At 42.0% G+C, this 24,652-nt stretch overlaps 2 protein-coding genes across 6 annotated transcripts in view; one reads left to right on the top strand and one right to left on the bottom strand.

The window, feature by feature from the left end:
* The window catches only part of FNIP2 (folliculin interacting protein 2), a 132,866-nt gene that overhangs the window by 103,666 nt on the left and 4,548 nt on the right, over positions 1-24,652 (top strand). For all 5 annotated transcript variants that reach the window (XM_047717798.1, XM_047717794.1, XM_047717797.1 and 2 more), the window contains 4 exons: positions 1,175-2,528; positions 3,435-3,591; positions 18,807-19,007; positions 23,355-23,470. In XM_047717798.1, the coding sequence (XP_047573754.1) occupies positions 1,175-2,528; positions 3,435-3,591; positions 18,807-19,007; positions 23,355-23,470 (1,828 nt within the window). The remainder of the gene's footprint in view (positions 1-1,174; positions 2,529-3,434; positions 3,592-18,806; positions 19,008-23,354; positions 23,471-24,652) is intronic.
* The window catches only part of C2H4orf45 (chromosome 2 C4orf45 homolog), a 98,701-nt gene continuing 94,658 nt past the window's right edge, over positions 20,610-24,652 (bottom strand). Inside the window, exon 5 of the mRNA XM_047717803.1 lies at positions 20,610-20,796. Coding sequence (XP_047573759.1) covers positions 20,761-20,796 — 36 coding nt within the window. The 3' untranslated portion in view covers positions 20,610-20,760. The remainder of the gene's footprint in view (positions 20,797-24,652) is intronic.

The following is a 24,652-nucleotide window of genomic DNA, read 5'->3' as shown; positions in this document are numbered from 1 at the left end:
TCCTAATGGTTCCCGTCACTTTTTCCTGTCTTAGTCTATTGATTTAGTTAGTTTTATCTAGTATATGCCCTTATAAAAATTCATTCCCTCCTCTCTAGATGCATTCCTCAGATGAGTTTAACCTCCTGAGTTTTTATTTATAACTGTAGCCATGTACCTTATTTCCTTTATTTAATATCTTTTCAAGTTTTGATTTATTCCAGCCTTCTAATTATTCCCATAACAGTTTCTAGCTCAGGACTGGTTATACAGAGGCACAAACAAAATGAAACACTTAGCATTGTGCCTACGCAGTGAGTAAATGTTGGCTTTTTGTTATAATAGTCAGTGTTATTATTAAAGCATCAAATGTACAACTTATCAAATGTAATAAGCAGATTACCAAATGCAATAATTTCAATAGGCACTTAAATACTTTTGATGCAAAGCTTATACTGCTGGGCTCATTGACACATTTGCCCTTATTTGGCCTTCTTCTCCCTTTAAGCTAAATTTTTGAGGTTCATTAGGTAGTTTTTAATCAGCTTGTCAGGATATAACTTATGGGACATATTTTCGTCCAGTAGAATTGTCATGTGAAGTAATAGAAAATAGATTCATTTTTCTTGACTAATTGATTTCTTCTTGTTAATCAGATTGATTCTGCTTGGGGTGTGTGTGTGTGTGTGTGTGTATTGAGGGAATTTGGAGCAATCCTTTTCATTAAGTATTTTGATTTGATTCACTGCACTTTTGTTCAGAGATCCCTGAATTTGGATTTTACCCCAAGGCTTATTGTCCTGGAATTCTTCTGGAAAAAAAAAAAAAAAATCTCATCATTCTAGTTTTTACTTTACAGTATTTGATTTGGTCCCATGTTGAGGCTGCTGGCTTTAGAGGGAGCTGGCCAGTCCAGTGAGCTGCTGAGAAGACCTGACAAGCACAGGGAGGGGCTGTGTATACCAGTGCTATACCCATGCCCTGAGAGTGGTGGGCCTTAGCCTTTCCAGGCACACTTCCCATTAGAGAGGCAACACTGAAACATGGTCATTACCCAGTTTTTGCCTCAGTTTATGTGGAGAAGCAACTCTAATTTGGGAGTGTAAGTTGTCTGTCCTTCTCTCATAAAGGCTGACATATCCGTGACCTGCCTTGCCCCAGATGACTTTGACTTTGTGTCTGTTTTGCTCTATAGGTGATCTTTACGGAGCCATTGGCTCTCCAGTGAGGCTGACTCGCACCGTTGTGGTGGGGAAGCAGAAGGATTTGGTCCAACGCATACTTTATGTCCTGACCTACTTTCTCCGTTGCTCGGAGCTGCAAGAGAACCAGCTGACCTGGAGTGGGAATCACGGTGAAGGTGACCAGGTGTTAAACGGAAGCAACATCACCACAGCCTTGGAGAGGGGAGAGGTAGAGGAGTCTGAGTATGTGGTGGTCACGGTGAGAAGTGAGCCTGCTCTCCTTCCCCCTCTCCTACCACCTACTATGGCTGAGGGAAGGAGCCCCAGGTCTGAGGGGCTGGGTGTATCCCCAGAGGGCACTGACATTAGAGACCTGTGTTCCAAACCTGACAAAGAAGGAAACAAAAGGCCAGAGCAGAGCTCTCAGGCCTGCAGCATGGGATTCCAAGAGCCAGCCTTGGACAGCTCTTGGGAACCTCAGGGCCCATTTTGTGGGGAGGAAGAAAGTGAAAACGAGGCACCAGGAGATGACTCTTCAGGACTGTCCAGCTGTGAAAGGCAAGGGGCAGGGGTGAAGATCAGCCAACAGACTGTCAGTGAGGAGTTGAGAAGGGAGATGCCTAAGAAACTCGCAGACCGGTCAGCAGCCTGGCCTTGCCCTGACAGACATTCCTGGGAGAAACCTCCCTTAGAAAAGGTTACTTTCCAGATTGGAAGCTCTGTATCTCCAGAGTCTGACTTGGAAAGCCGCAACAAAAGAATGGAGAAGCGGCTAATGGCCTGTAGACATTATCCAGAATTAGGCTGCCATTCCTCGGCTATGTCTGGGACGACCACTGACATGCCTCAGGACCCGCCGGTTTCTAGGTGCTCCTTCACACCTGGCTTCCAGAAGAATTTCCACTGTCCTCAGAGTCCATCCTGTGAGAGGAATGAAGGTGAATTTGAGAGGGATTTTGCTGAGGACAGGGACATGAAAACTGAGGTGGTAGCAGATGCTGCCTGGCAGCCCGGCCGGTCTGCTGACTCGCTGGCACCTGACGGCAGTGCGCCAGGAACTGGAACGAGGATGCTGGAGAAGCCAAGACGTTTGCACTTGAAGGATACAGAAGGACCTTTGATACAGCCTGTTCCAAGCAAGTGTGCACAGCAGGACTCTGGCTTCTCGGGCACTGCAGATGTCCCCTGTGGGGATGCCGACAGGAAGGCCAACTTCAGGATGGAAGGAGACATTCCCAGAAACGAAAGTTCAGACAGTGCGCTTGGAGACAGTGACGAGGAAGCGTGTGCTTCAGCCTCACTGAATCTAGAGCACAGCGATGACTGGACTGAAGGGTCCTTGGAAGTGGAGCTGCCTCTGCCAAGGTAACACTGGCAGGTGGGAAAGCCGAGGGAACTGGGTTCTGATACTGTTTTCCTGACTTAACGTGCACGGGCACATTAGCTGCTGGCGGCTGTTTCACACATAACGGGTTTTTTCCCTCAGAGTATGAGCAGTGTCATCAACCCGATGCACACAGCTTCAAGCCCGCCTTTTCTTCCAGGATGATCAGTGGCCTGGTGCATGTGAGCTCTCTGAGTGAGGCGGCAAGTTGTTGCCTCTGCCACTGCTGTGACATTTGGGAAGCTAAAGGATGCAGTGGGGGTGAGGGTGGGGAGCAGGGATTTTAATTTTCTGTCATCGGAGTAAAAGTGAGGTGGCTGGCAGCAGATGCCTTGCATCGGAGGTGGTGGTGGATTACCCTCACTGTGTGGCTTCTCTCCTGCAGATCAGAGCGGCAGGAAGTGGTTGGGAAACAACACCTCTTCCTTAACACTCCATCAGGTTGATTATTTGGTCTGTGATGACTGCACGCAATAATTAGAGGTTTCTTCTGTTATTCTGCACTGTCGTGGGCACCACCCTGTGCAGATGTGTCGAGTTCCTAAAGCCAGGTTTTTGGCAACTCTCCCCCCTCAGTAGACTTTCTCTTTCTTCACTCGCTTGACACAGACTGCCTGGTAGATGGTTGATATGAACTTCGAGAACAAACTCATAACCAGCCATCAGAATACTGTTTTTCCTACCCCTCCAACCAAAAAAAAATTTTTTTTCTCTTCCAGCTCCCTTCCTTTTCCCACGTCGACGATCCACTTCCTGGAGGACTGGTGAAATGGACCGCCTTGAATCTGTGTTTTCTTACCTGTGTTACTCGAGTTTTTGTTCCGGTTGTGATGCAAGAAGGGCGTATGTTGTTAATTGTGTGTTCTAATGGACCAATGTTGTTTTAGGTCTCAGAGCATCAGCAACCCAACTGTAAGAAACTTTGGCCGCTCACTTCTGGCAGGTTATTGCCCCACGTACATGCCTGATCTGGTGCTTCACGGGACCAGCAGCGATGAGAAGCTGAAGCAGTGTCTGGTGGCTGATCTGGTCCACACAGTCCATGTAAGTGATCCCAGCTTGGAGCCCCTGGTGGCTGACCAGACGTCCGCCAGGGTCTTGGCCAACAAACGGTGTTTAGGCTAAAGAGTGTGTAATTACAGGATTGTTTCTAGAGGATGCAGGCAAGGGCTGGTGAAGCACCCAGGGGTTAGCAACAGCTGGAAGCTATGAGCACACCTGGGTCCGAAGGATAAGTGGGGTGCGGTGACACCAGAGCTGTGGAGAGCTGGGGCTGAAGGAGGGTCCGGGCCACTTGGCGAGGTGAGCACTGAGGAAGGTGGAGGATAGCTCCCTGCCATTTCTTCCCTTCAGCCTCTGAGCTCTTCTGTCCCTCCCATTGGTTGAGCTCAGCTAGAAGCCAGATAGCAAGGTCAAAACTGATGCAGCATTCGTGAGGTCCACAGAGGTCAGCCTCCTGGGGCCGGCACAGGACAGAGAAGGGCAGAGAGTGGATCAAGAGGGCACACAGCCTGGGCCAAATAGAATAAACAACACAGATGGTGACAATTCTGTGCCGTCATGGGAGGACTGAAGAGATATCACATATGGTTTGCTTTTTATTTGGTCCTTACAAGTTCCTAAGAGTAATTTATTTTAACTGATTTGTCATTAAGTTCACTTTGATGGCTACATGAGGATGACTGTATAAAGATTAATAAGTCTTACCGGAAAATTGCCTTGCAGCTGCTGTTAAGTACTTTTCTGCTATCTGTAGCATGACAGGAACTGAGCAGTTAAGGAAACTGGCAATCTGATGGGCCTGGTTTTAACTGAGCTGCTATTGGGCAGACGTGCAAAGATAGATGTTTTGCATTGGAAACATACTATGTCTTGTGCAATAGGGAGAGTCCTCACTGCATTAAGAAAATTGAAATGTGGCTTGTTACCTACCTCCTTGCCCAGCAAGTGTTTTTTAAGAGGTGGAGCAGAAGGCAATGTATGTTATCTTTGGCCTTGAGCATCTCCTCTGTGAAGACTAAACACACTTCAGACACAGGCTAAACAGGCTGAAGGTATTTTTGTGAAACGGGAAGAAGAGCTCAATAGTGAAGCAGGTGTCCTCATAAACCCCCCTGAATGAGGAAGGAGAAGTGGGGAACGGGTGATTGGAAGCTGGGAAGACCAGTCCAGCATACATTTATACCCAAACATTCCTAACCCCACCCTGCTTTGTGGTCGGACACCACCCCTCACCAGGATATTCTAGGAATGAGGCTATGAGGTTGCTTTCTTGTCTTGTAAAAAATGCCATAACATTTTATTTTCATGGTTGTAATGTACACTGTATCCTTGTTTATCATTTCAGAGTTCCCTAGGTCAGTGACATTAGAATAAGAACAGTGTCCTCATTGTGTGATGCTGTGGAGGTTCTTTTAAACCAGGGAAGTCTCAGTGATGTTAGAGACTCGAATATATTTTGTAGCATTTGGTAGCATTAAGGCAGGGAAGTAGAGGCCTTCCTTTCCCTTTCTGTCAGCAATCTATGTGCTTATATCCATATAGCCAAAACCTGTGGGTATTTTCTTTCTGTTCTGTGTCAGTTTGATTTGTAAGAACATTGGTGTTGTAGAGCACCTGGGTGGCTCTGTCGGTTGTATCCCACTCTTGCTTTCAGCTCGGGTTGTGATCTCAGGGTCCTGGGATTGAGCCCTGTCCTGCTTTGGGCTCCACGCTGAGCAGGGAGTCTACTTCCTCCTCCTCCCCTCCCACCACCTCACTCCCACTTGTGCTCGCACTCTCTCTTAAATAAATAAATAAAATCTTAAAAAGAAAAAAGAAGAACATTGGTGTTCTTACTTGTGGGACCCTTCCTCCATGAAGCCCTGTGCTCTGCTTCTGACAGACGTGCCAGGAGACCCAGTGTGAACTGGGGCAGCTTGTCTCAGTGCCATTGATCTTACCAGTTGGGGGAGGGGGGTGTTGCCCAAATGCCCCAGACTAGCTCACTTACCTCTATGGAAATGTCATTAATTGATTGATAACCCTCCTTGAACTTCTTTGTAAAGCCATTTATGACTTTTTTTTATAGTTTCCATAGGCTGACAGTTTCCAATTTTTTGTATATTAGGTTTTAATGGTGACCATTGAGCTCTGTAATTCTTATATTTGAAAAAAAAAAACAAGTCCATGTTTCCTCTATTAGTACTCTTAAAGATTTTTCATATATCATTTTCCCTTCCTTTCAGAAGTAGTGTTTTCACACTGTAGGCTTTTCTCATTTCTTTAGACTATGCAGTCACCCCGAGAGATCGAAAGTTATTAAGCGTAATAACCTATATTGTGTCAAATTGTGGGTACATCCAAAGTGCAGCCATGCATGGGTGTAAATAGGAAATTGCAAAGGGTTTATAAAAATATCTTTGGAAATTTAATACATTCAGAATGTATCCAATTAGCATTAGTAGATTTCTAATTTCACTTGGCACATTTATCATAATGAATTTTGCTTTTGAAGAGTAGTGTTCCATTTAAACTGCCTCTCAGATTGGGACTCTGGTCCGTGGCAGTGTTTAAATAAAAATAACCTTACTTTCAGCTGCCATTTACAAATATTTGTTGAAAAATAAATTGGTTTTTTTAAAAAACATTTTATTGAATTAGTGCTCTATAAAGTCTAGTAATTATTTAAATTCTTGAGTACGTTCCCAGAGAAAGAAACAAAGGTCCAAGAACAAAAGTACATGACCACAGAGCTGAAATAATAACTTGTTGAGGAAGAAGAGGTTGGGATAAATTGCTTTACTTAACTTGCTTTCAGAAACCTATTTTTTGGACGTTAATAATTTTTAGTGTTCATGCAAGACTTCATTGGGCTTTGATATTCATAATCGTTTTTAGTGAAGGATTTTTATTAGCTCTTTAAAAACAGTTGACTTAAGTTATCGATTTATTTTCTAGACCTGTGCATGAGTGGATTGTAAAATCTGTCTTATGTAAATATGCGCTTTTATAACCATGGTGGACAAATTCATGGAATTTCTTCTCTCATTGAGGGATTGCATTCTAGAGCTTCCAATACTAAGAATTTCTTTTTATGCATTTCCTTATTCTGGTCTCATTAAAGGAAAGATATATTAACTTTATTTCCATTTTTATTATCGGCTTTTCTATGTCAATATTGTGATTGTCTTTAAATATTTAAACACATGTTCTTGTTTAATCCATATACTACCTCCTTTCTGTCATTTGAACTGTTTCTCTGTCTCCTAGCATGTAGATTATACAGCTGCCTTAAATTAGGCTAAAGTAATACTTAGTTTCACTGTTTTACCCCTGTCATATCTAACTGTGCATTCTTTCTCTGTTTTCCTTTTGACTTTAAATGTTAAACTGGGAGAGAAAGAGTGAGAGAGTCCGCTTCCCACTATACTATGACCCTCAAGTAACTTTTTCTCTCTTCTTTTTTCCTCCTGTGTGCTTGTCTGGTATGAATACTGCTGCCCAGGGCAGTGTTAGGGGTATTACGTTATGGAGTAGTGGGGGAGGAGCACTGATTCAGCATTGATGGCTTGGGTTCAAGTCTTAGTGTTACCATTCATTTGCTGGTAGTCAGGTAAATCAATTGGTATCACTAAGACTCAAAAGAATATATTTAGAGGAGCAGATGAGATTATAATCCACTGGTTAAGAGCTTGGCTTCTAAAGACAGACAAACCTGATTTGAATCATGGCTCACCCCTTAGTGGCTTTCATGGCCTCAGCAGGTTTCTTTACTCTTCCAAGCATCAGTTTCAGATTCTGTAAAATGAACAGTACGTACAGGTCTGGTTTGAAGACTCAGAGATCATGCATATCGCATGTTCAGCACAGTGCCTGGCACATTACTAATGTTAGCTAATAAAATAATATTTGTGCAAGTGCTAGGTAATTGAGTTTCCCAGGAAACTCTTGTGGGAAATCGTGGAACAGAACCCATAGACACATTCATTCCGGGCTAAAAAGCATCCACTTCTCCTTGCTTGTGAAATCACAAAGAGCAGGCCAAGTGGCTAACTGCAGGGTAGGGTCATCAAGCCCAAAATCAACGTCACATTGTAATGCTCTTTAAAAACACTGTGTTCCAGGGCTTCAGGCATTTTACAGAATAATCTATAAAGCAAAGCTAACAGTTGGATATTGCAGCCTCTTTCATTTAATTTTAAGAGTAGCGACAGATTGACTCCAGAAATACTATGCAGAAATCAGTCACACAAATAAGGAGCTTTGCTAAAAGCTTGGCTGTGATATATGCTCATGAATACCTAATTACGCCATGCAGTGTAATCAACCAGGGAGACTACAAAAGAACAGCAAGTTGCATCAGATGATAAATCATTACTTAAGTAATGCAGACAGCATCAAGGTGCTTCAAGTCAACAACAACCTTTAAAATCAATAGTGTTGCAAAGGAAGCATCCATGTAGGACAGATCAGCTATCTGAGAACACCTCTTGTCACTTTCATTTTCCTATAATGGAAAATGAGAATGGCAGTGCCTTGGGCCTACAGCACCATCTTACTGTTTCATAAAAATCTGTGTGTATATATGCATGTGTGTGTTTGTGGACACACATGTTCACACATATATAAGCGTGTACATGGGGTTGTGATGGTTAAATGGATTTCTTATGTGAATTGTGATTTTTTTTAAGTTTTTGAAAAGAAATACTGATCTCTGGGTATTGCCAACTCTAATCTGAAATCTTATTGATTCTCCTTCTTCCAGTGACTACAATACAGTCTTATTTAAGTTCCCCTTAACCTTCCCAACTAGAATTCTTGGTTCCAGTTTTTCCTCTTCTAGTCATTTCGTACTGTGCCACAGAGGGCTCTTGCTAACCCCTGAATATGATCATTTACTCTTTTTGCTCTAATGGTTTCCCATTCTTTTGAGATGGTAAAATATAAACTCCTTGGCTGGAGTTGCCCCCAAGTAGAACTTTACACCCGCAGGCTCCTTAGCACATTGTACCACATCTTTGTTCTGTTTCCGGTGTTTTTCTAGCACTAGGGCTGCAGGCCTCTGGAGCAGAGAAGGGAGACTTCCTTTCTTTCATACTCCCAGCTCCTCACTGTGTGCACCTACAACATGCTCAGTAATGTTAGCTGACTATTCCCTACAGACCTGGATTTAGGAATATGTGTTTATGGCTAAAACTGTGATGATTGGTTTATCTGTTTCTTCTAAAGAAAAGAGAAATGGCAGCTAGTCTTTTAAAAGTAGAAGGGAAGAGTAGCGTGTTTAGACATGATTCCTTTGGCTCTGTGTTCATTTTCTTTACCTAAAGGAGAGTAAAAAGCTTATTATAGGTCACTCAGGCTTCAGTGCTCTTGCATTTTGTAAATGTTAGACACATAGCTAATTTTCACATTTTCTTAAATGTGTTCACTAGTGCAAAGTATTTGGACATCTATGCCATTCTTTGTAAAAAAGCTATCAACCTTCTGCATTTTATTTTGGAGTCCTGTGCATTATCACATGGCTTTAGTCTGATGACTCTTTTTGACCTTGAGCTCTTTTTCTGGACTTTAAATTGTTTCTTTTCTCAGCAAGTGACAGGCCTGAAAATTAAGTTGTGCCCAAGGTTGCACACTATATCTACAAGGTTGTAGTCTGAACTAAGGTGTCAGCCTGGTGAGCCTGGTGATGACAGCCACAGGCACAAACCCACAGAAGGTCAGATGTTTCCTTTGTAGCCCCTCCTAGATCACCTCACGAGACCCTCTCCTTCTTCCCTCTGCTAAATCTATGCAGATTTAGTCTTTAATCTTTAATCTTCCCTCTGCTAGATCCTTGTGTCTTCATGATGTCTTTGGGCTTCCCAGAGCCCTCACCTTGGTATACCTCTCGGGATCCCTCAGCAATGTCTGTGGTCCACAATGATTGATTTTTTTCTCTTCTTCTCCACCTCATTACAACCTTTAAGCCTTCAGCAACTGGCATTGAATCTGTTTCCAAGAGAAAATAAATTCTGGTGGAAAAATGCTTACAGAGTTATCATAAGAACATATAATTTTTACAAACTCTTCTGGTATTTTCATATGTTAACAGTCTGTTTGATATAAACTAGAAATCTCTGATGGTGGCATGTCAGGTGGTCCGGCTGACTTGTTTGGCCAAAAATGAGGCAGGGAGCCTGAACATGGGTTTTGGGGAAGAGAAGGACAGTCATGCCTTGGAAATTTACTTCCTATCAGAAAATACTGTGTGCTAGGTGCTGTGTTTACAGCCATGGTCAAGGTCTGAGGTGGGAGAGTTCCAGCATCATGTTGTGCTGCTGCTAATGATGCACCTCCTCTCTAAAACTACAGACATGATGGGTAAAGTAGTACCATCCCACACCAATTGTTCTAATACCTGTGCATGAAGAAAAGTAGAAATCCTTTTGTGCCAGAAACAAATCAAAATCAAAGCCAGAACAACCCTGGCCTTCTGGGGTTTCAATCTGGATACAGGTCCCTAGGAATTGGGTGCTGAGTTTCTAAGATCTACTCAGGATGAAAGATGTGGTCTCATATGCATATAAAGCTTGGGACCTGGAACTGAGCCCTTTTTGTAAAGTCTGGAGCTTCAAACAGTTATTCTTCCATGAAAAGGGGATTAGAAAACTTCAGCCATGAACAGTGAGGCAGCAAAGAAACAAGTTGGAAACTTGGGTGGGAGAAAATAAAGTCACCCATGAGAAATCAAAGCCTAAGATCCATTCTATGAGTAGGTTGGAGGTCCAGATTTATTCTACCCAAGTGACTTGGGAATCCCTGCCCAAGAAATAAATGTAAAATTCAGAAGCATTGAAACCTCTAGGACTCTGGTGGAAGGAAACACACTGGATGCTTTCGTAACCACCAGCTTATAAGACACTTTTCCTTATAAGATGCTTTTCCTCTTCTCCACTTTAACTCTAAAATATTTAGTGACTGCCATTGAACCTGCTTCCAAGTGACACACAGAGTGCATAAAACAAATAGCCACAGTAAGATGGGCTCATGTTCAGATTACAAACCATGTAAGAAGATATCGTGATGAGGAAGAGTAAGCAAATACAAGCTGGACAATTAGCGCTCCCAGAACAATCTGAAATAACCATGAAGTCACTCTGTTTAAAATGGTTCCGGTCATAAAAAAGAAGGAATTGGAACTTTAATAAAGAGACGGGATGATGTGATAAGTGATATTTAGATTTGTAAAAGGACTAAAAAGAACTTCTAAAAGTGAAAATTATAGCCATTAGAATTTAATCCCACAAGGGAAGGTTGAAGAGCAGAGCGGATTAAATACTGCTGGAGAGAATTAGAATTTGTGACATGAAGGCTAAGACAAGAAAATTTTATAGCATATTCAGAAAGTGAGAACAGAGAAGGCGAGGAAAAACAATATTTGAGGAAAGACTGAGTTTTCAGATTAAACAAGCACGCTGACTCCCAAGTAAGTGTAAATACAAACAAATCCAGTCTTAAGTTATAGAGAACATCAAAGACAAAGAAAACTTGTAAGGAGCCCAAGAGAAGATATGGCACCTGTCCTCAAGGAGATTGAAATCTGTTACGGGAAGTACAAAGAAGTCAATAAGCAGTAAAAACAGTACAGTAGAGTCTCCTGTAGTGGGAGCACAGGACAGGCATGGAAGGACTTCCTGGAAGTGGTGTCTGTACCCCGAGGTCAGTAGGGGTGACCATGTGGGGCCAGGGAGGGTGCAGGGAACCACTTGACTCTCTCAGGAAACCCAAGACTCTTCTGGCTGATCGTTGATGAGCATCTTCTTAGCCCACAGGTGGAGCTGACCTCACCAGCACAGGAGTTTCTCTCTGTCCTGTTTCTTGGTAAAAGTGAGGTTAGGAAAGTCTAGATGCTGAGCAGTTAGCAAAAGGCCGTATTCTGCATGATTTTATAGACGAGAAGAAGTGTTTAAGAATGGTGAGTGATAACCAGGCTCCTTTTCTCTGAATGAATGGTTTCTCTGAATTTTTCTGAAAGAATGAAGGGTTTTTTTGATTTGGTTTTTTGTTTGTTTGTTTGTTTGGGGTTTTTTTGGTGTTTGTTTGTTTGTTTGGTTTGTTTTACTAAAACCAAACAAAACTGGTCAGCAGTCCACATGTGGCTGCGGTCCTTATATGTGGCTCTCATCCATCCAGAAGTGGGGTGGGCTGGCCCAGAACTGTGTTACGTTGCTTAGGTCTTCAGCTCCAGGGCAGTGGAGGATATGGTGAAGCAGGTGGGCCTTCACTTCTAATGAGGTAGAAGAATAAAAAGGGGGCTCTGAGGACGTTTACCCAAGAGCAGGTGCTGAAAAGGTGAATCCACTGCATTAGTCATCCCGGTGTCTTCATAGGACTCCTGAAAGGCCTCACTTGAAGCTGTGTGAAAGCCAGTGTTACTAAGTCATGGTGCTGTAACAGAATGGTGGAGAATCTTTTTGAAAGGCATTCTGTCATGTGGTATCCTCTTATTCAAGTTTAGTTTAATAAAGTTACAGAATGTACCAGAATTATCTTATATAGAATAAGAAATTGACACTCAAAATGATGCCAAGGAGTCTTATGTTTTATTCAGAATATTTCAGAGAAAAATAAAAGATACAGGGAGATGCTTCCAATCTCCTGAATCATAAATCACCTGCCCCTGTATGTTTGAAAGAGGCTGCTCAGTGGCTTGTCCCTGGTAATCAGACCCACCTCGTTATAACCAGTGTGCACATTTTGGAGCTGGTTATGAGTACAGAAGTCTGTCCACTCTCCTGCGGTCTGCAACACACATGTGAGCTGGACATCTCTGAGGACTGATAAAGTGTCAGCTCAGAGTATGTATTGCGCAATGCCGACAGTGTAAAGATGGGGAAGTTTCTTAACAAAATCTTAACAGAGGCAACTGTATTTTCTCCTATTTTGACATTAAGTTGAGACTGTCATTCACACTGTTTGCAGTCTTGTCTCCTGAGGGATTTCCACCCTGACAAGGTCCTAGGATTTCAAAGTAGAGGGCTTGGCAGACTCGCTGAGCTAAAAGTTGGAAAAGCTTGCATGAGTTACTAGTTTCTATTTCTGACATACCAAGATACTTAATAAGCTCTTACAATTTTTTGTCCTCAGTGTTTCTGTCTGTAGAGCAGTGCTATGTTCCTGGCCGCCCCACAGGAAAAATGGCATGATGAATTAATAAGTAGTTATAGGAAGCATATATGTGATAATGGTATTTTTCTGCCCTTAAGTTAAAAATAGGTGATTACGTGAAATGTTAGTCATTTAAACGTGGTACATGGAAAAGAAATAAATTAATAATTGCACAGATGACTTAATAGGAACTAGTCTGAATCCAAAAATAAAGAAATCTGCATAGAGAATTATTCAACAGAGCCAGCACATGTTAGATACTTAGCACATGCCTGGCATTTTGTTATGTTCATTTCAGAGGCTACAGAAGAAAAAGTAAATGTGATTTCTTTCCTTGAGTTACTTATATAATCACTGAGTATACAAGACAGATGTGAAATCAAGAACAAGTTAAGACAGTGTGATTAAATGTCAAAATGTAGATTGTAGGAGTGCCTGGGTAGCTCAGTCAGTCAAGTGTCTGCCTTCGACTCAGGTCATGATCCCCAGGTCCTGGTATAAAGTCCCGTGTTGGGCCAGGGAGCCTGCTTCTCCCTCTTTCCGCTCATGCTCTCTCTCAAATAATTTTTTTTTTTTTAGATTTTTTTATTTATTTATTTGACAGAGAGAGATCACAAGTAGACAGAGAGGCAGACAGAGAGAGAAAGGGAGAAGCAGGCTCCCTGCCGAGCAGAGAGCCCGATGCGGGGCTCGATCCAAGGACCCTGAGATCATGACCTGAGCCGAAGGCAGAGGCCCAACCCACTGAGCCACCCAGGCGCCCCAAAATATTTTTTTTTTAAAGAATGTAGATTCTGGGGACCCTGGGTGACCTACTCTTTAAGCGTCTGCCTTTGGCTCAGGTTATGGTCCCAAGGTCCTAGGATCAAGCCCCTCATTAGGCTCCCTGCTCAATGGGGAGCCTGCTTCTCCCTCTTCCATTCCCCCTGCTTGTGTTCCCTCTCTCGCTATCCCCTCTCCATTGTCCATCACTCAGACACCCCATCTCTCCCCCCTCTGCTTCAGCAACATTTATTTTTTTTTTTTTAAGATTTTATTTATTTGAAGGAGAGAGTGAGAGAAAGCATGAGAGCGGGGTGGGGGGCAGAGGGAGAAGGAGATCCCCTGCTGAGCAGGGAGCCTGATGTGGGGCTTGATCCCAGGACCTTGGGACCATAACCTGAGCCGAAGGCAGACACTTAACTGACTGAGTCACCCAGATGACCCCAAAAGACTGAAAAATTTAGAAGGAAGCAGGGAAAATATTCCAGGCACAGCCTGAGCTAAGAGGCAGGAGCCCTCCCAGACTGGAGAAGGGGATTCTTAGAGAGTCCTGGAAGTAAATACGTATAGGTCAATGTGGCCCACACTGTAAAGAGCTTTAAGTATGAAAAAGGAAAAGTTTGAATTGGGCACCTAAGTGTCTCAGTCGGTTAAGCATCTGCTTTCAGCTCAGGTCATGATTCCAGGGTCCTGGGATCGAGTCCCACATTGGGCTCCCTGCTCAGTGAGGGGGAGGGGAGTCTGCTTCTCCCTCTGCCCCTCCCTGCAGCTTGTGCACCCTCCCCTCTCTCTCGCAAAAATAAATAAAATAAAATCTTTTTTAAAAGAGAAAAAAAAGAAAAGTTAAAACTTAGGTGTTTGGGTGATAAGTGCTAGAGTAGGTTTTTGAATTAGCAAGTTAGGCAGAAGTCTTGGATATATAAGCCAAGGTAGTCTATTTTGTGTACTCAGAGCTCTGATCCAGAACCCTGAAATTGGAATGTCCTGGACATCTAGAACTCCTGGAAAACAGACCCACAAATTCCTAGTGGCTGTGAATTAACCAGACCTAATCTGATGATTCAACAAAATACAATAGCCAAAAGATATTTGAGAAACCTTTAAAGACCTCTAATACAAAGCCTTTCATTTGTCACTTTATCTTAAGAAATCTGTATAGGAAAGTAGATTGGATAAATGAGATATTGACAGAGTGGAACTAAAGAAATGACTGTTTCTAACTCCCATAGAGCAGAGCAAGGCAAAAAAGATAATTGCCTTATGGCCGAGACTTCATTCCTCTGACAGAGATTGGCTTTCCACCCTGACAATCGCCTACAGCTCTCTATTGATCTCCAGGGTTCCCTCATCCTCCAGTCTGTCAGAAGTTTCTCAGTTGTCTGATCACGTCTCTGAGGGAGGCACAGACATGGAGGCTGCTGGCAGTCATGTGGAAGGGGTGGCAGGAGGGCCAGCTGGGGCAGGAGGGCTGGCAGCTCTGCCTTGCCACCCGGGTCGTGGGTGTGCGCTCACCGGGGTGTGGGTCCTTGTAAGGGCGAAAATAGGGCAGCACTTTTGGAAGTCTCAGATTATGGAGAATGTAGAAACATACTGCAGACTCACTCTTTTTTATTTTCTTAAAGATTTTACTTATTATTTGTGAGACATTAAGAGGACGGTGGAAGGAAGGACAGAGGGAGAAGCAGACTCCCTGTAGAGCAGGGAGCCTGACTTCGGACTTGATCCCAGGGTGCTGGGATCATGACCTGAGCCAAAGGCAGGCCGCTTAACTGACTGAGCCACCCAGGTGCCTCTGCAGACTCATTCTGATAAGAGAATTTAATGAACTCTGTGGACAAGAAACTTACCTTGAAATTCTCTTCAGTTTGAGAGAGAAAAGGAAAATTGATAAATAACAGTGTCCCTAAAGTTGGTAAAGCTTTCAACCAAACAAGCAATTTAAGGGAAGTGACTGTTTTAATATTTCCTTCAGATTTTCATTTCGAACTCAAACATCAGAGGTCCTGTTTAATCTCAGACACTAATGGTTGGGAGGAGAACTTTTAAAGGGGTAAATATATGATGGGGCCTTTTTTGGTTTTCTGACTTTTAGTCAGACTAACAAAGCGCCCCCCACTCCTTAAGCTTTGTTTGTTTGTTTGTTTGTTTGTTTTTAATTTTTTTTTTAATTTTTTTTTTTTCAGCATAACAGTATTCATTATTTTTGCAACACACCCAGTGTTCCATGCAATCCGTGCCCTCTACAATACCCACCACCTGGTGCCCCCAACCTCCCACCCCCCACCCCTTCAAAATTCTCAGATCGTTTTTCAGAGTCCATAGTCTCTCATGGTTCACCTCCCCTTCCAATTTCCCTCAACTCCCTTCTCCTCTCCATCTCCCCTTGTCCTCCATGCTATTTGTTATGCTCCACAAATAAGTGAAACCATATGATAATTGACTCTCTCTGCTTGACTTATTTCACTCAGCATAATCTCTTCCAGTCCCGTCCATGTTGCTACAAAACTTGGGGATTCATCCTTTCTTTCTTTTTTTTTTTTTTTTTTTTACAGCTTTATAAACATATATTTTTATCCCCAGGGGTACAGGTCTGCGAATCGCCAGGTTTACACACTTCACAACACTCACCATAGCACATACCCTCCCCGATATCCATAACCCCACCCCCTCTCCCAACCCCCTCCCTGTTTGTTTGTTTTTAAAGATTTGTTTATTTGACAGAAAGAGACACAGCAAGAGAGAGAGCACAAGGTGCGGGGGAGTGGAAGAGGGAGAAACAGGCTTCCTGCTGATCCTGATGTGGGGCTTGATCCCCATGACCTGAGTCGGAGACAGACACCCAAGTCTGAGTCACCCAGGTGCCCCTAGGGTTTTTTACATTAAGAAGAGGAATCTTACTAGGTAAAATTACTGCCCAGCTGGTAGCTATCCATACTCTTATCTTGATTTTCTTAAGATCCACAGGAGGCCAAAGTCTCCACCAGGATGCCTCCATGCCCTGCCTCTCCTGCCCGTTTCTTTTTTTTTAGTTTCTGCACCCAAACTCCAAGCCCTAAGGATAGCAGATCAGGCTTTTAATGGGTGTTTGAATCATTCAGTCTTAGGTTTTACAGCATTTATTAAAGTACTTAATTTCTCAAAGGTACTATTCCATGTGTGTTACTACTGCTGCTCCGTGTATATGTTTGTGTGGATCCTGGTGTACATGTGAACTTGAGAAAATTGTGAACTTAAAAAGTCACCCTGACAGATCCCACTGTTAATTACTTCTATAATTAAGATACAGCTAATAAGAAAAAGTCAGTATTAAAAAGAAGCCTACATGCAAATTTTTTGTATATTATAGTTCTGCATGTGCCTTAAAAGTAGAGCCTTTCCAAAGAGGAATTTTAAATTGAATACCAGGGCATAGGGTATGTATAGGTGTGTGTTTCTGTGATGAATCCAAACATGGTCTTCTGGATCTTAGAGTTCTTTAAATTGTAAAAGCTTGTAGACTGACTAATAGACCAAATCATAAGCCAAATCTTTTTAGGGTTTGCATTTTCTTTGCAAAGATATATGTTAGGAATCTCCAGAATCATTGGAACTTAATTAAGCTTCAACTCTCTGACACCATAGAAGTTTAGACCAGGTCAGGGATGGACTGCCAGTAGCCCTGTCACCCCTTAAATTATAACTAAAGTAGTTGCTCATGATATTTTTCTATCTTTTTTTGCCTTGACTAATTTACATTTTCCTTTACTTCCATCTTCTTTTAGAAAGTGTTTGTTCTTGGGGCGCCTGGGTGGCTCAGTCAGTTAAGCATCTGCCTTCAGCTCAGGTCATGATTCCAGGGTCCTGGGATCAAGCCTTCTTTTCTCCTCTCACTCTGTCTGCTGCTCCCCCTGCTTGTGCTCACTCTCCCTGTCTGTCAAATAAATAAATCGTTATTTAAAGAAAAAAGAGTGTTTATTCTTCAGTAAACAAGTAAGTAGCTACTAAATGACATGGTTAGATGGAGACATTGAGTTTGCCCCGTGGATATATTCAGGGAGTTCTGTGTTAGATATGTAGTAGTCTGAGACTGGGTCTAATGCTTCAGGTATTTCTTTTAAGGTACTCTTCTGTAAATGTTTGGCTGGTTCTTCTCTGTTCTAGAACCTGCAAACATAGAAGTCAGCAATACCATGCTGTGTTAGGGAATGCAGGGTGCTCATCATCTCTGTCATTTGCTTGTACTTAACCTGTCTCATTTTAATTTAGTAACATTTTTCAAATGCCAGTTCCTCTGCTAGGAGCTAAGAATTCAGGCAGAAAAGATTCAGCTCCCTCCTTCAAGGAATAGGCTCACAGATTCCCCACAGTTTGTCTCAACCCTTGACTCCTTTGTCTTGAGTCTTTTCTCTTTGATCCAGTGATTTAAAAATGACTCATTCTCATTTTTCACGTTTTTTTTTTTTAACATTTCTTGTACCCATTAAGTTTCTCCTTTTCAAATAATTGAGCCAACGTCTCTGTCCCTTTTTGTTATCAATATCTGGATCTGCAGCCTTCTAAAGTAACTCATGTTTGGAGAATCCTCCATCCATGACCTTCCCGAGTGAGCCACAGTGCCCTTATTCCAGGTGCTGGTGATAAAGCAGTTACACTTTGATCAGTTTGAGGACATTAATATTCGTTTGTTGGTTGGTTTTTTTAAGGCCTTTTCCTTGATCCCATCAGTGTTTACCCTGTTTGCCCTATGTCACAATTCACTGGTGCTCAACCGGCTCTATCTGTAAGTACAGAGTTACTGAGAATTTTGTATTTTAAATTACTCCTCAGTAGCCATTGTTTGACCTTTTGGACTCCTCTAGATAAAGTAGTCCCTCATCTGATTTTAGTTGGTTGTGTAGAGTTGATTTATGTATGACACACATGGTCACTAAGTAAATAGTGCTCAATGATTAAAGCTATAACTTTAAGGGAATATTAAGTTGCTCAGACTAAGCTTGTTTTGGAGAAATGGCAATAGAATCCTTATAGAATAGCTTATTCTAATTTTCTCCATTTTAAAAGGAGAGTGCAGTCTTTCAAAAGGAATTTTATTATCCTGGAATGTAGGGAGGCCATGTATCTTTTCACTTTTCTGTGAACATTACCAACATTTATAGTGTACTTCCTGGGTGGAAGGAAAAAAATACCACTTAAATGCAATTTTTATCACAGGAATTTCAAATGACAATTTGATGACACTCCTATTTTAGTCCCTATAACACTCAATTTCTGTAGCTCCTGCTGGCAGCTTATGAACAGTTAGGCTAATGTTAAATTACAGAAACATTCTGGACATTCTGAGTGCCACTTGGCAGTGCTGTGGAGAGTTGACCCCCTGTGTTTGTTTCCAGCATCCAGTGCTCGACGAACCGATTGCTGAAGCAGTCTGTATTATCGCAGACACAGATAAGTGGAGTGTCCAGGTAGCCACAAGTCAGAGGAAGGTGACGGACAGCATGAAACTGGGCCAGGATGTCTTGGTCTCGAGTCAGGTGTCTAGTTTGCTTCACTCCATTTTACAGCTCTACAAGCTTCACCTCCCTGCTGATTTTGTAAGTATTTGTTCTCATATCACCAAAGAAAGATCGTTATAGCACTTCTACTAGTACTTTGATTATAAAATCACAGACCCACATGTTTTGTTTTTAGTATGATTGGACATTAGCATAACTAAAAATAGAACATGCAACAGAACACCAACCGATGGGATAGATTTCAGTAACAATAGCTCATCCACGAAATAACACACAGTGACATGGAAATCTTTTTGAATAAGGTATATGGTAAAACAAAAATGTTTGGGGGAAGGGATCAGACATAAAAGGAAATTTAAAATCTTCCTTTGGAGAACTCATTAGTTCTCCTTTATTGGATTGACATAAAGCAAGTGAGTTTCTGAAGGGATTCTAGTTCCTTTTGTTTAGGGACTGTTCCTGTAATATTGTTAAAGATAAAATGGAATATCATTTGTATAAAGACAGTTTTGAAGTATTATACCCATAGAAGATGGTATCAGTTGCTCCTTTTCAAATCAGGTTTTAAATTGACTTCATCACCTTATACTAAACACAGCAAATAGAGCCTGTAAACTCCTAGGAAATGATTAACCGCTCTCCCCCCCACCCCTGGCATTGGAATGGATATATAAAATAGATACTTTTCAGTATAATGTGTGTGTGTATGTGTGTGTGTGTGTGTGTGTGTGTGCGCGCGCGCACGCAAAGAGATTGAGAGAAAATATATTTTGAGAGGGAGGGAGAGAGGTCTCAAAAGTGGAAGAGAGGCTCAAGGGCAGATAGCTAGGGGAAGCTAAGTGAGCTATCCAACCTAGGGGATTTGTGCTAGGTGAGAGAATGCCCACCTTCTCCACTCATTCCCTCCTGCATTCAGTTGCCCTCTGCAGTATACCCCCAGACCAGGGTATCCGTTACCTCCCTTCTGGCCTCCACAACAGATACAGAGCTATTTAATAACAAAGGAGGAAGCAGAATATTAATTACCGACACTAATTGCAAATGGAGTGGTAATTTTCCTGAGGTAATTTCCCCACATTCCTCAGAAAGTCAAGACTTCTGTGGCCTTCAAAAGGTGCTTTGAAATACTGTGTAGTTGTCATCTAAGTTGTGGAAGTGTGTCACGATAGGGAGACCCTCTCAGCACAACTGGGTTGAAGTATAGGCTTTGCCATCGGTGAGTTGTGTGATGGTGGGTGGTCCTGAGCATCTCTGAACCTCAGCTTTCTCACTTGTAAAACGAAGATAGTACCCATTCGACAAGCATGTCGTGAGAATCCTTTGAAAATTAGGTCTGAGATACTGCTTTTCAAAAAACTGGCAAAGCACTCTGCCAATATGAGACACTCTAACAGCCAGTGTACACAGCAGTGGCCCATGTGTGGCCTTTAGAGTCCAGTAGTCTAGGGTCAAATCCAAGCTCCACTACTTTCTGTGTGACTTCTCAAAGTCTCTGTTTCTACATCTATAAAGCTGAGGAGATGATGTAGCTTATCTCAGGTGGTTATGAAAATGAAATTAGATGATTCAGGTAAAGCACTTAGAATGCATTACATGTCATGGGTTCTCAGGAAACAGCTACCTTTAGAGTGATTGTTAATAGTTAGTTTCATGAAATAATTTTACTGGCTATAAAGACTGACAACAGCTTTTCACCAAAATCTTTTATTTATTTGGGGTTTAGACTGAAGCATACTCTTTAAGGACCTCTGTCCCAAGGGGGTAATGTGAGAAGCACTTATGGGTTATGATGACCTCACTTTTGTTCTATATTTGCAGGCACTTTTTCTTGCTAGTAGCAAGCTGCATCACGCTGAACTCTCTTTTTCTGTAAGGAAAGATAGATCCATTAGATTTTATATTTTTTTACTGTTATAAAATTTGCCAAACTTTCATATTTTATTCTGTGATACATAAGTCTTATGACATAGCTACATTTGACATCTTAGTTATCTAGGCAGTAAATTGCTGTAGCTAATTCTTTTTACTTCGTTTGGACAGAAGTATGTTTGGCCACTTAATACTGTGAATGACTTATTTAACCTGACAAAACTGAGGTCAAAGAAAATTTCGTCTGCGGTTTTAAAATTCTCCTTAAGGGGCGCCTGAGTGGCTCAGTGGGTTAAGCCGCTGCCTTCGGCTCAGGTCGTGGTCTCGGGGTCCTGGGATCGAGCCCCGCATCGGGCTCTCTGCTCAGCAGGGAGCCTGCTTCCTCCTCTCTCTCTGCCTGCCTCTCTGCCTGCTTGTGATCTCTCTCTCTGTCAAATAAATAAATAAATAAAATCTTTAAAATTCTCCTTAAAAAATCACTTGAATGAAACACGACTAAATGACTATTAGAACTTTTAGTATTTTCAAAAGGAGAAAGTGGCTATTTAAAATTTCAGATGTTAAAAATTGAACAAATCCATCTCAGGAATAAAATGCCAGGAAGGGAAGGGCAGAACACAAAGCAGTTCAATTTGATAATCAAACCTTTTATTAAAAAATTCTGAATGATTTGATTTCAAGTTCCATATAGACCAGTGTTCTCTTTATTTCCACATTACAACATACAGTGTCCATGGGGATGATGAAAACAGCATAAATTAACCATTTAAAACAAAGGATGCCATGTAATGTGAAAGTTCTTTTTAATATTTTATAACACTCTTATTAAAAACCTTGTATTTACTTCATAAGGAACTGAAACTGAACAGGAGATCCTTTTACCACTTAACTCTGTTTACTTGGAGGAACATTTTCATGAAAATTAGTAAAATCCTCCTTGCTTTGATTATTACTCTTAGTCACTTACCAGTTTTTTCATCCACTCAACACAATGCATTTAAGATTTTAAGCCAATGAAAAACTGAAAAGATTGCCTCTTGAATAGATACTTTTTTCATGTCACTGATCAGCCCAGATGGTCAAGATCAACATTTTCAAATGCATCTGTTAATCTTTTTACCTTGAAAATAACAGGCATAATGGTCTAGAAGAAAATTATATATGATGGAATTACCCTTGCCAAAGCCATCAGGTGTCTTACTGAAGATGCTTGGATGGCTCTGCCTGCCAAATGCAAAAGCATTTGCCTCTGGTGAAAGACACAGATGGTTGCTATTCTCTAAAAAATGAAGTTGGACATAATTCCAAGGGTAGAGATGTCCTGAGAATAATTGCCCTTTCTTTATTGTCACTAAAGACCTAGTTAAAATATACTCTTGAGAGAAAGAGAAGATTTAAAGTAACCTTGTTCCATTTACTCTACTGTTGAGGATGCATTTCGCCAAAATAAGTGAGCTATAGGAAGACAACAAAGATATTCTTTTTTTTTTTTTTTAAAGATTTTATTTATTTATTTGACAGAGAGAAATCACAAGTAGGCAGAGAGTCAGGCAGAGAGAGAGGAGGAAGCAGGCTCCCCGCTGAGCAGAAAGCCCGATGTGGGGCTCGAACCCAGGACCTGGGATCATGACCTGAGCCGAAGGCAGCGGCCCAACCCACTGAGCCACCCAGGCGCCCCAAAGATATTCTTTAAAAATTTATAGTAGCAAAATCTCAGATTGCCATGTGGATACATAAATAATGGTAATTCACATTCTCAAAAATTATTTAATGATAAAAATTACATTGATAAAGATTTATTAATAACATGGGTAAAGGATTATTACAAGGTTTTTAAAAAGTAGGAAATAATTGCACTTACAGAATGATTTCAGCTGTGTTAAAAGTGCTTTTTTTTTTTTTTAAATTTTTATTTATTTATTTGACAGAGAGAAATCACAAGTAGGCAGAGAGGCAGGCAGAGAGAGAGGAGGAAGCAGGCTCCCTGCTGAGCAGAAAGCCCGATGTGGGGCTTGAACCCAGGACCTGGGATCATGACCTGAGCCGAAGGCAGCGGCTTAACCCACTGAGCCACCCAGGCGCCCCTAAAAGTGCTTTTTTTAAAGATTCTTTTTATTATTCATTTGACAGAGAGAGAGAGAGAAAGGGCACAAGCAGGGGGAGCAGCACACAGAGGGAGAGGGAGAAGCAGGCTCCCTGCTGAGTGGGGAATCTGATGCGGGGGCTAGATCCGGGATCTGAGATTATGACTTGAGCCAAAGGCAGAGGCTTAACCAACTGAGCTACCCAGGCACCCTGTTAAAAATGCTTTTTTAAAAAGACTAGCAGATATGTATGAAAATCTTAATAGTCATTAGAAAAAGTAAGCTGTTGTTTTTATAAAATCCTTTTCTTCTACCTACCATTGGTTTGATGTGGTTTATAATTTTCAAGTGTACTGGGAAGGAATGCGATTATAGCTGTGTCCTTAGAAATGAATTAAGAGCATTCCAGCTCTTAGAACGTTGGCAGAGACTTGAATCCCAGCCCTCATTGTGAATGTTATTGGCTTCACAGTGCATCATGCATCTTGAAGATAGACTACAGGAGATGTACCTGAAAAGTAAGATGCTGTCTGAATATCTTCGTGGACACACACGAGTCCATGTGAAAGAATTAGGTGTCGTACTGGGGTGAGTGCTGTGACGTGCCACTGTTTCCCCCGTGATAGGACTGACCCTAGCACCGCACCCACTGACTGACCCACTTAGACTTAGCCTGTCTCACCCAGAACCCGTGGTCCTGGTGCCCCGTTGAAATGTGTGGGGTTCATGAGATTTGTGCCTCTGCTGCTTTCCTTCTTCATATCTCTGATACTGGAGTTTCATACTTGCAAACAAATGCAGAGTGCTAAGCAAGTGGTAGTTTATGTTAGTCTCCTCTCTGGATTATTTTATGCTTGAAAGTGAAAATTTTAATCCCTTTCTGCCTGCCCATTTCTAGTCATTTAGGTAAGATGTCAAAGGCGCAACCCGTCAGACATGCAGCAGAGCTTGGGTTTATATTTTGTTCCCTGGAGGAGGCAAGAAAGGCCTTCTGGACTCTCAGGGGCCACCTACATGTCCACAGGGTGACTGTACTTTCCCCTCCTTCATTAGAAACCCCTTGGGAAGGGAGACGTGCTGATGTGATTGACAGTGTAGGTCATCCTTCCAGAGGGTCGGGGTTTGGCCGTATATACCTTCTCTCAGAGAAGAAATGCTGACTTGTGTTACTCTCTGCTTAATGTTTCAACAGAGAGCTAACAAAAAGACATTGTGCCCATGGGGAATTGACCCCCTTCCCTGTGATGATGACTCCCCTAATTTGGGGCAAGAAAATATTGTGTATATAGTGTCAACCTTGAAATTCTTTATCAAGCCTGCTAATCAAAATATTATTTCAAGACTTGGGCCTTTGCATTCTTGTCAGACTTTTCATATTTCACACCCAGGATATGACTTACTGTATTGTTTGGCTCTTGGCATTTCCTGTCATACATTTTGTTCCCCCATACTTTATTCAAAAAAATGTTTTTCCCTTTTGAGGCATTTACTTTTGCAGTTAACTTGCAATGTGTATTTGTTGCTGTTGTTGTTAGTTGTTGCTCACATCTTTTCCAGCCTCAGCCTTGAGTCCTGCCTCACCAGTTTTCCATTGCCCTTGACTGGCAGGTGTCCATCAACACTGTTAGAAGGATCCTAAGGATTTATACACCTTCCTGGTCTCTCGGTCCTCTTGGTACATTATTAGTGAGGGTCACACCCAGCCTCACTTTTGTCCCTTCCTCTCCTAGTCAGAACCAGCAGCACAAAAGGTACTAAAGAACTTCTTAT

The sequence above is a fragment of the Lutra lutra genome, chromosome 2, assembly GCF_902655055.1.
Source record: "Lutra lutra chromosome 2, mLutLut1.2, whole genome shotgun sequence".
NCBI lineage: Eukaryota > Metazoa > Chordata > Mammalia > Carnivora > Mustelidae > Lutra > Lutra lutra.
Note: the sequence above shows the minus strand (reverse complement) of the source record. Positions and strands in the feature narration are given on the sequence as shown.